The 16,370-nt window shown below is 39.6% G+C and overlaps 1 protein-coding gene across 9 annotated transcripts in view; it reads right to left on the reverse strand.

The window, feature by feature from the left end:
- Window positions 1-9,840, reverse strand: part of tns1a (tensin 1a) — a 77,614-nt gene extending 67,774 nt beyond the window's left edge. For 2 of the 9 annotated variants that reach the window (XM_051896053.1, XM_051896052.1), the window contains exon 1: window positions 9,358-9,835. In XM_051896053.1, the coding sequence (XP_051752013.1) occupies window positions 9,358-9,453 (96 nt within the window). In that variant the 5' untranslated portion in view covers window positions 9,454-9,835. Of the gene's footprint in view, window positions 1-9,357 lie in introns of all 9 variants that reach the window. The other 7 variants (XM_051896060.1, XM_051896059.1, XM_051896055.1 and 4 more) reach the window with 6 other exon arrangements.
- Window positions 9,841-16,370: the final 6,530 nt, after the last annotated feature.

Genomic DNA, 16,370 nt, shown 5'->3' on the forward strand with positions numbered 1-16,370 from the left:
AACACAAACAATACATACTTCTGGTGTTTGGCCCATAATAACAAAATTAGTGATTGGACCTCTAACAATAAAAACTACATTTTCAGCTTGGTTGGCTTTCACCAGCCCCTGAGGGACCCTCATTAAGAGGGTGATAATTAGCAGTGGCTGGGTGAGGTGTCGGAAATAATGGGTATCTTTTCTTGCCCTGCGACCCTGGCTGTCTCCTAGGCTTTGGGAGGCCCTAGACTGAGAGCACTCTGTGTTCGGCAACCAGCAGATTAAATTATACACGAGCAGAACAGAACAAAAATATCTTAAAGACAGCTACCCTCTCACTCCATAATTCATATAGACTGACAAAACTATAAAAGACCCACAAAGGTCTGTTATACCTTGAAAGAGCTATGTAGACTGAATGTATAATATTTCATTAAAAAAAAAGCTTTAATTACACTCTAAAATGTGTAGATGAAAACAGCTCCCATTTTGTTGCATAGCAATGATCCTCAAGTGGAAAAATGGCACCTAATAAAAAAAAATGTCCTTAATATTTTTATTGTGATTATATCTATGCTATATTGTGAATATAGTCAAGGCTTTCCTGCACATTGCATCTTACAATAACTTTTATCTCATATATTTACAAAATAGCATGTCCTCTCATACCAACGTTTGAGTATATGTGTTGAAATACTGTCATCCTCTAGGGGAGCTATATTATTTGTGTTTCTCACTGCTCTCTGACCCCTTCTTTAGAAAGCATGAATTTGATGGAAGTGTGAATTTATACATTAATGTTGGCCTTTCATGTTATTGGGATGATGACAATGCATGCAGAACCAGGCCATCCACGTGATGTAAAAGAAAACGTGATTCATCAGACCAGGCCACCTTCTTCCATTGCTCCGTGGCCCAGTTCTGATGCTCACGTGCCCACTGTTGGCGCTTTCGGCGGTGGACAGGGGTCAGCATGGGCACCCTGTACAGTGACTCGTCTGTTGGATCGGATCACACGGGCCAGCCTTCGCTCCCCACGTGCATCAATGAGCCTCGGCCGCCCATGACCCTGTCGCCGGTTCACCACTGTTCCTTCCTTAGAGCACTTTTGATAGATACTGACCACTGCAGACCGGGAACACCCCACAAGAGCTGCAGTTTTGGAGATGCTCTGACCCAGTTGTCTAGCCATCACAATTTGGCGCTTGTCAAACTCGCTCAAATCCTTACGCTTGCCCATTTTTCCTGCTTCTAACACATCTTTTTTTTTTTTTTAAGAATTAGGTCAAACTTCTAAAAACAAAATGAGGATCCCATGACCAATCCAGTTGAGAACCACTGCAATAGATAATTAAAGCTGCAAGCAGCGATGAAACCCATTGGCATCAGGAAAACAGTGAACAGTGGGCAACATGCATTTAAGCGAGTAAATACAGGAGAATTATGGCCAAGTCATTTCAAAGTGCCACAATTCCTGCTGCCAACAGGTGGCGCTTTGACCGTAACTGAATATTGCCATGTAGATGTCTTCAGGCCAGGACTATTATCGAACAACTTCCTGTTTCGTGGCGTTAATTGCATACATTAGCACTTAGCCAAGTGTTTCATGATTTAACGTGTTTCTAGTGTGTTTGGTACTTCGTGACATATTGAAATGTGTTTCTGGGAGTGAATTAAAGTGTAAAGCATACCATTTCCTGTTGCCAGCAGGTGGCGCTATGACTAACTGAATATTGACAAAGAGATGTCTTTAGGCCAGGACTCTTATCACACATGTGAAGTTTGGGGCAGATCGGACATTGTACGCCTGAGTTACAACAGCTTCCTCTTTCATGGCGAAACATCAGACTTTGTCAGGCTGCCACGGACACGCCCTTCTACGAAAACTCAAGATTTTTGCAATTTAACATGGCTAAAGCCTTAAGATTAGACTGACCATATATGATGTGGTTCTGTTTGAATCTCTGAGGAGTTAATCACAGTGTAAAACATGTCATTTCATGTTACCCACAGGTGGCACTTTGGCTGTAACTGAATATTGGCATGTAGATGTCTTCAGGTCAGGACTGTAATAAAACATGTGAAGTTTGGGGCAGATCCAACATTGTATACCCGAGTTACAACAACTTCCTGTTTCACGGTGAAACATCGAACTTTGTCAGGCCGCCACGAACACGCCCTTCAGCGAAAACTCAAGATCTTCGCAATTTACTGTCACAAAGGCCTTTAGATTCGACTGACCAAATATGATGTTGATCTGATTAAAGCTCTAGGAGGAGTTCGTTAAAGTACAACATCTGGAAATGGCAAAAAACTGCACACATTTTGCAAAGAAAATTCAAAATATCTGACTTCCTGTTGGTTTTCAGACATTTTTGTAGGTATTGGGCTGTTACATGTTACATGTGTGTACCAAATTTCATACCTGTACATGAAATGTAGTGTCAGGGGCACTTTGTTGAAATTTTGTAAGTGGTGCTATCGAGCCATTTTGCCACACCTAATTCTGAAACCCATATCAGACGTAAACTTTCACCACTTCTGACGCATCTGCAAAGTCTCATGAGTTTTCGAGCATGTTTAGGCCTCTTTTACGGCGAAACATCAGACTTTGTCAGTCGCCACGGACATGCCATTCAACATCGCGAAGGCCTTAAGATTAGACTGACCAAATATGATGTTGATCTGATTAAAGCTCTAGGAGGAAAGTAGAACGTGTGGAAATGGCAAAAACTGCCAAAATTTTGCAGAGAAAATTCTAAATATCTCACTTCCTGTTGGGTTTACAGATTTTGGTGCTATCAAGCTATTTTGCCACACCTAATTCTGAAACCCATAACAGATGTAAATTTTCACCACTTCTGATGCGTGTGCAAAATTTCATGAGTTTTTGAGCATGTTTAGGCCCTCAAAAATGCGATTCATTTTGGAGAAGAAGAAGAATTGGCTGAGCAAATACAATAGGGTCCTCACACCATCGGTGCTCGGGCCCTAATGATGGCATTCTGAAGAAGTCAAAATTCTCCTGAATCATATTCAAAATTTACAAAAATCCCATGTATTCTGTTCAACATCCATTGGTGGTTTAGGAGATCCATGATGCAGCAAAGGCAAGGCAAGGTCTCTGTGCTTTTTTTTTTTTTCTTATTCAAGTGCAGTTCTCTTTCAAGCAACACAGCCCACCCCCAGTGTTTAGTTCCCTTTTCTGTTTCCCTCCTCCCTTCCCTGCCAGGCCTCCTCCATCTTGCCTGCATGCCTGCTTGATTATGTCTCTGCTAACGTTACTTAAATTTTTCATTGCCCCTCTACTCTCTATCTTTTACTACTCTCTTTCCTTTCCCATGGCTTCCCCTGCATAGCTTGCCTGAATTCCCACAGCAGCCCATCACTGAAGCATCTGGCAGTTTTAAAGAAGAGCACAGGACTGAAAGCTGTTGTCTCTGTCAAAGAGGTATATTATCTGAACAGCCGACTTGTCGATGCTCTGTTAACATTCTGTGCAACCAAATATTAGGAATTCTCACTCAGGATAATTTACTACTGTTAAGACGAAGCATTATTATAAGCCCCAGCAAATGCCAGATCCAATTTGTCACTACAGGGCAAAATGGGTAGTGTTGTCTTTCCAGAGATAAAATTCATGGAGTTAAAAGTTTTAAAATCAACAGAACCAATATGCATCCCACCCCATATATGGAGAAGCAATGCAACTGACTCTGGCAGTATGCAATTCTGGACACATCTACACTCAAGCACACTTGATGTTCATGGTGTTTTCAGCATCTGCACTATATGAGGACACTCAACCTGAACTTAATCTCCAGATCTGCTCTGATGGTTCACAAGCATTTCACCTTAGCTATGTTTGAAATCACTCCCTATACCCTCATTCACTATTCTCCACATTATCCCACTAATATAGCTCACTTGAGGGAGTGAATGAAAACGAGTGAGTGAATTCGGACAACGCTTTTGCATAGTTTGTGCTTGCTGTTTAATAAATATTTGAAACTTCGCAAACTGGCAGCTCCAGTAGAAATGAAAATATTTATCTTGAACTCTGTCATGGAAACTAGCCTGTATAAACCTTAATTAAACAATTTAATAATCAATTAAAAAGGAATTTATACTTGTATGATATTGCACTGTAGCTACATTAGAGCAGTGGTTTGGAAAATGGATGGACGGTTGATTCAGCTGCGGGCGCCATCTTCTGGTCAGACACGGGGATTCATTCGGCGCGCGACTCTCACAGTGCACAGTGCTAGTGTTGAGTGTACATTGGTTGTACACTCGTTATTGCAGACTTTTGTTGCAGTTTGACAGCGTGTGTCCCCTGAAACAGAGCATTTTTTTCATTTCTATGGAAGTTGCTCCGCACCACTTTTTTGACCTGAGGGAGGGTTTCTAGCAGACCAATCACAGCTCTTGCGGTCCACGTAGAATTGATGCGTTGTTACATTTTTTTAAGAGGTGCACATCAGGCTATGCCGTAGACTATAAGATCAGTCTTAAATGAGTTAAATAATGTCTTAAATTAACTTATAGAGGAAATGAGTTGCGCGTCAGATCCGCGTCATGTTCGGCAGCGGCAGCTCTTAAAGTGACAGCAGCCTAATAAACCAGTTACTGTGATGTCTGTCATTAATGTTCATCAAAGAACAAAGAGAACAGAGAATTGTTCACTGCTCTTGAATAAGGATCTTCTGAAATGATTAATCTATATTTAATTTATTATTAATTTATGCAGTGCAGACTTTTTGATAACTTTATTCAATTTCTGTATATTTCCTACATGTAAATATGAGATTTATTATCGGTTTATGTGAAGATTGTTCTAAGTTCACTTAAATTAAAAGTTGTTATATTTTTTGAAGCCTAATAAATATTAAAAAATAATAATGATAGCTTACTTTTTTAAAGAAGTAAGTGTTTTTAATCGTGATTAATCACAGAAAAAAAATTGTGATTAATCTAGTTATTTTTTTCTAATCGATTGACAGCACTAATATATATATATATATATATATATATATATATATATATATATATATATATATTCAACTTCATATAGTGCAGATACAGACTGAAAGTCATGTGAGAGGAGGCAGTGCCTCTACTGCACTGTGATTGGCTCATTACTCTGTCAAACAAAGATCTGTGAGTGAGTTGGTTCTTACCTAGTGCTCAGCTCAGTAAAAATAATACTGACACATACAGTGTTCACCAAAGACTTGTTGAATAAAGATCTGAAAAGGTGCCTTTAATAATAATATAAAATAGCTCAACAATAGTTTGTAGTAGTACAGTAAATCTACAAGGAATATGCTTTGCTGTTTTATAGTTATAATTATATATAAAAAAGATTTATTTGATGTGACTTTGATTCAATGAATTTTATTTTCGATAAGCATTGGTATATTCTTTATAGTGTAGGTCCAAGTAAATTATGTTTCATTAACCTCGAAACCATGTAAACAAATGAAATGTAACTTGAAATTACTTTGGACTAATAAAACACAAAACAGATTGATTTATGTCCAATGTGGTTGCTGGGAGAGATGAGCTTCATAAAGCACTTTGTCAGGGTTAAAAGATAAACATGCATCCCCATGAATCTCAGCTCCCTCCCATTTTTAAGCCCTGTACCGCATTTAACCAAACCTCCTTCTCCATGTGAGTGATCAGTACATCTGGGAAGGAGTCTTCTCTATCTCTCTTTTTGACTAAATTAAATAAGTTCTGGAATGAATGGGCTCAAAGATCTTTAGTGAAGGTTGAAGGAAGGAGGCTGGGGGAAGGGAGGTTTTATTACCCTGTACACACAACAGGGACTATCCCCCTTGAGCAACCTGAGGTTAAATGTATTGCTCAAGGGACATTAAGAGAGTGTCAGATTAATGGATCCTTTCAAATACACTCAGCAAGAAAAAAAAAAAAAAACATCCTTTAATCTGGATACTGTATTTTAAATATAATTTTGTAAAATCCAAATTAAGCTTTACAGATCATTATTGGAAAGGGTTTAAACAATGTTTTTCATGCTTGTTCGGTGAACCATAAACAAGTATTGCACATGCACCTGTGAAACAGTCCATAAGACACTAACAGCTTACAGGCGGTACACAATTAAGGTCACCGTTACAATAATTTAGGACACTGAAAAGACCTTTCTACTGACTCTGAAAAACACCAGAAGAAAGATGGCTAGGGTTCCTGCTCACCTGTGTGAACATGCCACAGGCTGCTACTGGAGGCATGAAGACTGCAGATGTGGCCAATGCAATAAATACAATGTTTGTAATGTAAGACACCTAAGTCAGTGCTACAGGGTGGGGTGGTGGTTGGTGGTGTAGTCCCCCTTGGCAGAAATCATGGTCCGGGGGTTAATGGAGCAGAGATTAAGGGGGCGCACAGTGACTGAGGTGGCTGGGGCAGATTATTTGATTAAGATTAACACAGATGGCAGCAGGTTTATTAGGCTGCTATCACTTTGAGACCAAATGCACGGATCCAATATACTGATACACATGCATTTTCTTTCTCTACTGTTTATGTTTACTTAAAGGGGACCTATAATGCCCATTTTACAAGATGTAATATAAGTCTCTGGTGTCCCCAGAATGTGTCTGTGAAGTTTCAGCTCAAAATACCCCACAGATCATTTATTATAGCTTGTGAAATTTGCCCCTACTTGGGTGTGAGCAAAAACACAGTGTTTTTGTGTGTGTCCCTTTAAATGCAAATAAGCTGCTGCTCCCGGCCCCCTTTCCAGAAGAGGGCGGAGCTTTAACAGCTCACGCTTTAGTTGCTCAACAACAACAAAGCTGGAGAATCTCACGCAGCCAAAATGAGGATTGTCAGTAACGGTGTTCAGCCTTACATTGTTCAACTGGACGTCAACTGGACCATTGCAACTGGACGTTTCTGAACGGTTGGTGGATAAATTTATGTAGTTGCTGTGGAGTTGATTCAACTCATCGACTAGCATGTGCCGTCATGTTAATCTTTTGTGCAAATCCAGCGTTGAATTGACCCTCGTTTGTGAAGCAGTCCGGCGTAAAATGATGGCATGGTAACAACACTCTACTACAACAACTCTTCCTCTTCTCTAAAGCAGCCTAACATGGCCTTGCCCCCTTTGTTGCATGTTCTCGGGGGCGGGGTTTATGTATATTTTAGGGTTAGTGATGTTACTAACCCGGGAAGAAGCTTGTTGTAGTCCCTACCAGCCGTTTGTTGTAGTCCTTAAACAGAGAATTCTTTAAAAGAAAATACTGAACTTTGAGCGTCGTAACTTTGCAGATGTTGTTTATGCTCAAACAGCAACATTACACACTAACTAAAGGTAAAAAATTCAAATCATAATCAACCACCCCTTTAAGCCTTCATGTGTTATCGGCAATTATCGTAAATATGAGTGTTCAAGGTAAAAATTGCACATGAACGTCCTCTCAAATCTTGAATGCGACGAGCTCGTAATCACGACTTCAGAAGTGGGAAGTAAGAAATTTTCGATAGCACGTGAAGGCAGCAGTAACCAATTGTGTTTACAATGACATTTGCCAAGACGGGCATTTTGACATAATTCAATCTGTATTTGTCCATTCAAGCACAAAAAGATGTGAAAGAGAACTCCCTCTTCATACAGCACTTGAGTACAGAAATTAGTTCTCTTTCAAGTCTTTTTTTTGCGCTTTTGGCAAGCATTGCATATCGTCAGTCATTTGATTAATGTATCGATCCATATCTATGTATTGTTACACCCCTAGATAGGATATTGCCATTGGTTTGATGACTGAGATTCAAGGGGTTAGTTCACCCAAAAATGAAAATTCTGTCATTAATTACTCCCCCTCATGTCGTTCCACACCCATAAGACCTTCATTCATCTTCGGAACACAAATGAAGATATTTTTGATGAAATCCGAGAGGTACGTCAGAATGCAGGCTCAGTATTGGCAGAGGCTGATCACATGATCACATGGCAGAGGTACATCATCATGCGTGTCATGCTGACGCAGGAGCCGGCCAATAATAAGTCGGTGTTCTGACGTAGAACCTGGAAGCGCTGGATGTAAACAGTGTATGAGAATGACACAGAAGAGAAGAGATTGTTGAATAAAGTCATTATTTTTGTTTTGTTTTTGTGCACAAAAGTTTTCTCGTCTCTTCATAAAATTAAGGTTGAACCACTGCAGTCACATGACTGTTTTAACGATGTTTTTAGTACCTTTCTGGACCTTGAAATTGCTGTCTATGGACGAGTCATATACCTCTTGGATTTCATCAAAAATATCTTCATTTGTGTTCTGAAGATGAACGAAGGTCTTACGGGTGTGGAAGGGCATGAGGGTGAGTAATTAATGACAGAAATTTCATTTTTGGGTGAACTAACCATTTAAGTGTTGTAAAGCTTCAGCGCAGTAGCTGAAGAAGAGGGCTTCAGTTGGGATGAGGGGAAAGTGTCTACAAAGAGCAAGAAATGGTGATGTGCTGTGATAGCTGATGGGGAAATTGGATTAATAACAGTGGGTTATGGTCTTGGCAGGAGCTGAAGGATGGGAATGTGTGCTGGGACAGATTGAAATTTGGGGGTGGGGGTGTAGAACGAGAAAAATACAGTAGTTCTGCGGCAGAAGGGTTTTTTTTTTTTTTTTTTTGCAGACACATCAGCACTGAGACATGAAATGAGCAAAATAATGAAAACTTGACCCCTAATCTGTCCATTTTCATTAACTTCAGACCAGTATCTCACGCTACAAAGCTAGCAGGCATTACTAAACACTGTCCTAACATGTTCTGGGGTTGCTTAATCTAAAACACCACATAAAACTCTACTGCACTAACAAAACCAAACAATTTCATGCAAAGGGTTCACAGTGTACCCACAGAATTGCTCCTTTCTTAAACATGGCAGCCATTAACTCAGCATAAACCTAAGGGACCGTTTGCAGCAGTGTCCTTTTAATCTCTAAAACATTGGCAATAACATATAAAATGGGGATGGAGGAAAGTGGGGACACTGAACCTGTCAGGATTTTTTTTATAATACCAGCAAAACTCAACATGAGATTCAACCATTGCCACTAATAACACTATCGTTTAAACATGAGTGAAATTAAAGTGACTATGCACAGTCTACAGTAGGACAGCTTCTCGAACACAACAATCTGAGACTTTACTAAGACAGTTTTTAACGTACTGAGGGGCTGAAAACCCACAACAGGTAAAGGAAGGCAGACACAGCAAAGGTGAAACAAAATTGAGCATGTCTGAAGGAAGACTGTTGTCTGGTAGCACTCACAATCAGTTGTGAAAGGTGACCCCAGTTTGTGTGTATGTATCAGAGTGAGTCAGTGCAGTATGCAGCCTTACCTTATCTCTCCTGGCTGCTCTCAATGGAAAGAAACAAGAGAAGAGGAACTTCCCCCAGCTTATCACTGCTGCCAGACACCAGTTCAGCCGGGCCATGGTTGCCTCCTTCTGTCAGTCTTTTGCTGCCTTTAAATCACCCTTTCTATTCTCTGTCTATTCTCCAGGTAAATCCAGTAGCAGAGAACTGATGGGAGAACAGATCCCTTCAGCTGCAGAGCAGGTAGCAAGAATCACCCTACTCTTGCTCGCGCAGACGTTACCTTACTCAGTGGATGCTGCAGCATTCTGTCTGTCGAAGGAGGATGAAGAGGAAAGAGGGAGGGTGTGAGAGAAAAAAGCAGAGGGAGGGAGAGAGAGAGAGGGGCATGCAGTGGGAAAAACTAGAAATAGCAGAAAGGCAAGTTGCTTTTGATGAGGAGGAGGTAGAAAAGGAGAAAAATGTTTGAGAATAAACTGAACGTGTGCGAGAGAGGAACATGCTTTTGAAGGAGAAAACATTTCAGTGATTGACATGGCAGCACAATCTTGAGAAAGGAATGCGAAAATAGGATAGGAGGCAGGATAAGGATGGAGTAAAAGAGAGGGAGACTGAGTGAGGAAGGCAGTCTCTGAATGTCATCACAGCCTCACACGCACACAGACACATGCACGCACTCTCACACGAGGCTGTACGAAGAAGGGGAGACGTGCCGTGTGCAACTGGGTTTCTGTGGAAAGCGTTTCCGTGTGTTTTCTTTTGAGTCCATATGTGTGCCTGTGCGAATGCACGTGGGAGCTCTGTGTAAAAGCTCTCTGGTGTCAAGTGCTCATCCAACTGCAGGTGCACCGCACCACTGCAGAGTCGCCACGCTTCACTAACAAACGTACCCTCACACTGCATAGAGGGGGGTGGGGGTGGGATTAGTAGAGAGCAAGCAGAGACCGAGAGAAAAAGACATGCCAAAAATTGCAGAGAGGAAAAAGCAGAAATGGGGGAAGATACATATTCATACATACACACTCTATTTTTTCATTTGCCCCCACTTTCATGTACTGCATGAACACCACAGCATCAAAACATAAGAGAATATATGTGAGTGAGTGCTGCAGATGCTTTTTAACCCAGCTGCAGAATCTACTTTATCCAAGCTAAATCCATCATTAAACACAACAGGCTCCCATAATCACTGTGCCGCCATATTGACTGTGCTGTCATATTCAGTTTGAACGTGGGGTGCTTTTTCTTTTAATCGAACAGACCTTGTGCCAGATCAGAGAAACATGAATCTCCCAAGCTCCCTTGCTAATAAAGCTGCCTGTTACCATAGTCTAGATAACATATACCACAAGTTTGCATTGCAGATCTTAATTGATTTTATTCACTTTGTTGTAGATTTCTTTGGGGGCTTGGGAAATGTGCTTCATCAAATGGATGAGGGTTGCTGAAACAAAAGTTTAGGATGAGCATGCGCAACTTATCCTGCCAATCACAACGCAAGAGAAGGCATATATAACACACTGACATCTTCTCACTCTACTTTTCGTGTTATTCCCTTCCCACATTCTTGACACAACTTAGGGCCTTGTTACACCTGGTCACTTCATGCGTTTTCTCTGAATGGATATCATGGGCCTGATGTATAAACTTTGCATACGCACCAAAAAAGCAGTGAAATATGCATACTCAATTTTCCGTGCATATATCGGGATTTATAAAAAATAAGCTTAAATATGTGCGTACCGTATGGACACTCTAGATCGTGCGTACGCACTCTTTTACTGGAGTGAGCGAAGTAATGAAGTAAACAGAATGTGGCCAAGTGTAAATGTAACCATTTTAACAAATCAGATAGATACAGTTGCAAGAAAAAGTATGTGAACAACTTGCAGAATCTGTGAAAATGTGAATAATTTTAACAAAATAAGAGAGATCATACAAAATGCATGTTATGTTTTATTTAGTACTGTCCTGAGTAAGATATTTTACATAAAAGATGTTTACATATAATCAACAAGACAAAAAAATAGCTGAATTTATTAAAATGACCCAGTTCAAAGTTATGTGAATTCCTTGATGTACTTAATTTGTCTTCTGGGAAACATGTAAGTATCTTCTGTTGCTTCCGAAGGGCAGTACTAAATGAAAGAAACTGATATTTAAACAAAAATAAGAAACATTTGTACATCTTCATCAGTTGCCTCAGTTGTCCTCAGTGTGAAAAGATGGATCTCAGAATCATTCAGTCACTGCTGGAAAGGGTTCAAATATGCAAAAGATGCTGGAAAACTGAAGAATCTGCAGGACCTGGAGGATTTTTCCTGAAGAACAGAGCTCAGTTTAACTGCTCAGAACAAACAAGAGACTCATGAACAACCATCACACAACAAAAAAAACAGTCGTGGATCATCCAGGTAACCACACACAGTGTTAAGAATCAATGGTTCACATACTTATGAATGGGGTTATTTTAATAAATTCAGCTATTTTTTTTTGTCTTGTTGATTATATGTAAACATCTTTTATGTAAAATATCTTAATCAGGACAGTACTAAATGAAAAATAACATGCATTTTATATGATCTCTCTTATTTTGTTAAAATTTTTCACATTTTCACAAATTCTGCAAGTGGTTCACATACTTTTTCTTGCAACTGTATCTGATAAGAGAAAACACATGAAGTGACCAGGTGTAAAAAGGCCTGATCATTGAGCTCAAGGGAAGCACGAGATGTGTCACTTTAAGAAAAGAAGAGTTTTTTATACATGTAATCCTGTCGTAAACATTTAAATTGCAATTCTACTTTCTTTTGGGTGTGGATAACTCAATTTAAAATATAGCTGCAAGCAGTAATTATCAGGGCCAAGCACAACAGAGGCAAACAAGGAAGCTAGCAGCAGACCAACTGCAGAAAATAGTAACTAAAAACATTTGGAGACAATTTTAAACAAAAAGGTTGAAAACACATAAATACATTGAGTTGTAATGAGATATAATTGCTTATAATATAATTTCATTACAATTTGACCACAAGGGGGAGCTGCCTTGAAACTTTGTGAGTACCTTCAGGGCACGGTGCCGAAGACACATACTGAGTTTCATAACAATATACCAATGCGTTCGTAAAATATAGCAAACTTTTTTGTAATTAAAATGACGGCCATGTTTTTCAAGGTACACCAATGTCATAATGGACTATGATAGCAACTGAGACAAAGACACGGCATGTCAATTTTAAAGTCATTCAGACCAACAGTACTGTAGTTAAAGCCAATTTCATGTTTTCTTCAGTTATAGCGCCACCAAGTGGCACAGTCCCACCACTTTTTTTGTGTGTCCTCAGAGTGCCCCCATACATAAGCGTGTCAAATTTGGTGAAAATATCTCATTTCGTTTAGGATTTATAGACATTTATATTTATGAGCACATAAAAAATGACTCACACTCAACTTTGATTGCATTTTTTCTTGCCACTTACAATCAAAATGTTTTCGATTTTCCTATGGTGGTTTCGAAGATGTTTGCGAAAGTTGTTTAAATGCTAAGTCACAATGTCGGACAAGACATAAGGCAAAACCTAGCATGTTGGTGTCACTGGACTCAGCAAGGATTCAGGAAACTAAGGACATGACTCTCATGAAAATAAGTCAACCACATCCAAAGATATAAGCATGTAAATAATTTTTTAATTTGAAATTTTAAATAAAAATAATTTTTGTGCCAAAAAAGTCTCAGGCTCCTTCAGGGCATTGTGCAGATGACCCATACTAAGTTTTGTTACAATACGTTAATGCATAAGTAAAATATAGCATTTTACTACAAATGGCGGACGACCAAAATTGGCGATATGGGAAAATTGGATATCATTCGACTCGGCATGCCTTCCCGAATCTAACAATACCACTTTTATGATGATTTTTTGGGCAAACTATTCAGAAGTTATAAGCAAAAATAGCCATTTTTCATATCTCTGGACCATTAGGTGGCGCTGCACCAAAACGCTGCATTTTGCCTCAGGTCATGCTTGTGATGACATGTACCAAGTTTGGTCTTAATATGATAAAGCGTTGAGGAGATACAGACTCACATTCATTTTGGTGTGATCTTCGTCTAATTCGTTTGCACGTTATTCGAGAACGTTTTTACGAATCAACTTGAATTCCATAACTTTTTGTGTGCCAAATCTCATAACTTTCCCATAAGTGGTTCTATGGGCTGCCATAAACTCAAGAGCTAAGGAAGAAGAAGAAGAAGAAGAAGAAAAGGAAGAAGAATAATAAGAACGCCAGCACACCTTTACACACCTTTGGTGCTTGGCCCCTAATTTCAAATCACGATCCCCGGGGGACACTGGCTTTCTAAAGAGGACAAATGGCAGATGATCCTTTCAATGTGAATGCAGTGTCAGATGTCCACCAGAGGTCGCCAAAGCTCAATTTCTCAATTTAATTAGAAGAAAAAGTAGAGGAGCTTAAAAGTGAAAGAAAAGGGAAACTGCCTCATTTGCCAAGCAGAATGACAAAGATTGACCTATTTTTGTAGGATGAAAGACATATGTAGCTTGCTGAAGTGGAATTAAAAGCCTTATGGACAACTGGTTTAAACCTAAAAATAAACATTTGTGTTTAAAGGTACACTATAACGGTTGAAAGACAAAACTGCATGCATTTTGTGGAAGAACCTTGTTTTGGTTGTGCTTTGGCTCTGCGTGATTGTGTGGATGAATATGTTCTTTCTCATAAAAAAGAGAAAGATTATTCCACTGATCATTAAACATTCACTACTAGGCTTAAAACATATAACCAGTTTAGATGGAAAGGATCTCAAACTGACTAGCCAAAGACGTTACTGTAGCTATACCCATTAAAGGATTAGTTCACTTTAGAATTAAAATTTCCTGATAATTTACTCACCCCCAAGGTTTTTGAGGAAAACATTCCAGGATTTTTCTCCATATAGTGGACTTCACTGGGGTTCAACGGGTTCAAATGTCAGTTTCAGTGCAGCTTCAAAGAGCTCTACACGATCCCAGACGAGGAATAAGAGTCTTATCTAGAGAAACCATCGGACATTTTCTAAAAAAAAAAAAAAAAAAATTATATACTTTTTAACCACAAATGCTCGTCTTGCACTGCTCTGTGATGCTCCACGCATTACGTAATCCCATTGGAAAGGTCACGCGTGACGTAGGCGGAAGTACAGAGCAAGTGTTTACAAAGAGAACATGCAAAGACTAAGTCAAATGCCCTTTACAAAAAAAAAGGTAAAACAATAATGTCAGACAATTTTAAAGTTGGAGGAGAAAATGAGGTGGAGTTTTTTGTCCCTACATTTTTTGCCTGACCTTTCCAACGTGATTACGTCCTGCGTGGCGCATCGCAGAGCAGTGCAAAATGAGCATTTGTGGGGACAACCCTATGGAGAACTAATCCTGCAGGAACTCCAGCACGGTATCAGGCAGTTAATTGGGTCCAGCTGGAGATTCCCACACAATGCAGTGAACACTCTTCACTTCAGGGCATACAGTTTCCTCGTGGAGGGAGCTCTGGAGTGAAGTATGGTTGAGAGACCAAGCTATGAGTTGGGCCACGCGGCGGGAGCGGAGTGTTCTCAGTGGCAGCCACTCACAATGAACACAAACAGGAAGTTTGACGTCACTTCCTTTTTGTTGCTGCAATGCTGTTTGAGTTGGAGCTCTGTCAAGTTGATTCCTAATTGCCTGTTTTTCTTCTTAAAATCAAATGTATTACCTATTATTTTCTCTTTTTACTGCAGGTGAACATATCCCCAACATTATTCTATTTAAAAAGCAGTCAGGTTGCCTTGATATTGCTAGTTTTATCCAACTTCCCGATCATCCGCTACTAGCTTTAGCCCGTTAGCAATAGTAGTACTTTCTCACTATCATTTGTGTTGTTTACTCTCTTCTCACTCACAAAATGATTGTTCATTTATTCTAATGGTGAATGGGATGTATCGGATTTGTCTCTGAGTGCCGGTGAGGACACGTTCGAGCTGCACGCGGTGCAGTTGGAGCTGTTGGGGCAGTGGAGAAGCAGATCTGCGACCTATAGAGAAGCAGGCCGAGCTACGGGAACAGCAAACAGAGCTGGAAACATCCCAGGCTGACGCTCACAAATCCACTGTAAGTTTGCAGTGCGGTATTAAAAACTACACCGTGCGTTTATCTGCACAGGGCCCGAGCACCCAGAACGTGCTCTTCCCAGCCCTCTTTCACTCTGGCGCCTATAGAAACTGTGTCTATTCTGTGTCTAGTTTTTATAATTACCTGCATGTCTGTTGTTCACCTACATTTACATTAATACCTCAATTTAACCAGTTACTTTAATCAGTCACAGTTCTACAGATTGTTACCAATGAAAGTTTTTTTCAACCAGCAACTAAAGCCATTTTACACTGCAAAGGTGGAACAGAAGCTGCATCTGACATGGCATTTCTGTTTATTTACACATGCTCATGTACATGTATTTACCTTGCATAAGGTAAATAGCCTATAAATATGAAGTCATTATAAGTGTGAAGCTACAATATCATGACAAAATCATTATGGTTGATGATTGCTCTTGTAATGAAATTGTAATGATGATGATTAAGTCAAAGTTTTTTGGTGGGGAAAAAAGCATCATATTCTGGCTACAGACAAAAGCTAAAAACCATTAATGAATTTGTTTATTGTTTTTTATGGATTAGAAAAAAAAGACAACATTGATTATTTCAGTAACATGAAAAACAAAACGTTTATTCAAACTGGGTATATAGCTATTCGATTTAGAAAGCGATCAAAGAACACCGAAGCGGTCCATGACTTCAGTCTAATGTGAGATATGCACTTTTGCAAAACCTCCCGATGTAATCTCTGAAACTGTCTATACAGCAAAATGAATCTCTTACTTGCATCTTTTCTGCATTTTGTTGTTTTTGATGATAAGAGAGAATTTGAATAAGTTCAGATTCAGAATTCAGTCAGTGAGCGCGTGCAACCCTCATGACACCAATATTTGTGCGGTGACAAAT

Source organism: Ctenopharyngodon idella, chromosome 6, assembly GCF_019924925.1.
Source record: "Ctenopharyngodon idella isolate HZGC_01 chromosome 6, HZGC01, whole genome shotgun sequence".
NCBI lineage: Eukaryota > Metazoa > Chordata > Actinopteri > Cypriniformes > Xenocyprididae > Ctenopharyngodon > Ctenopharyngodon idella.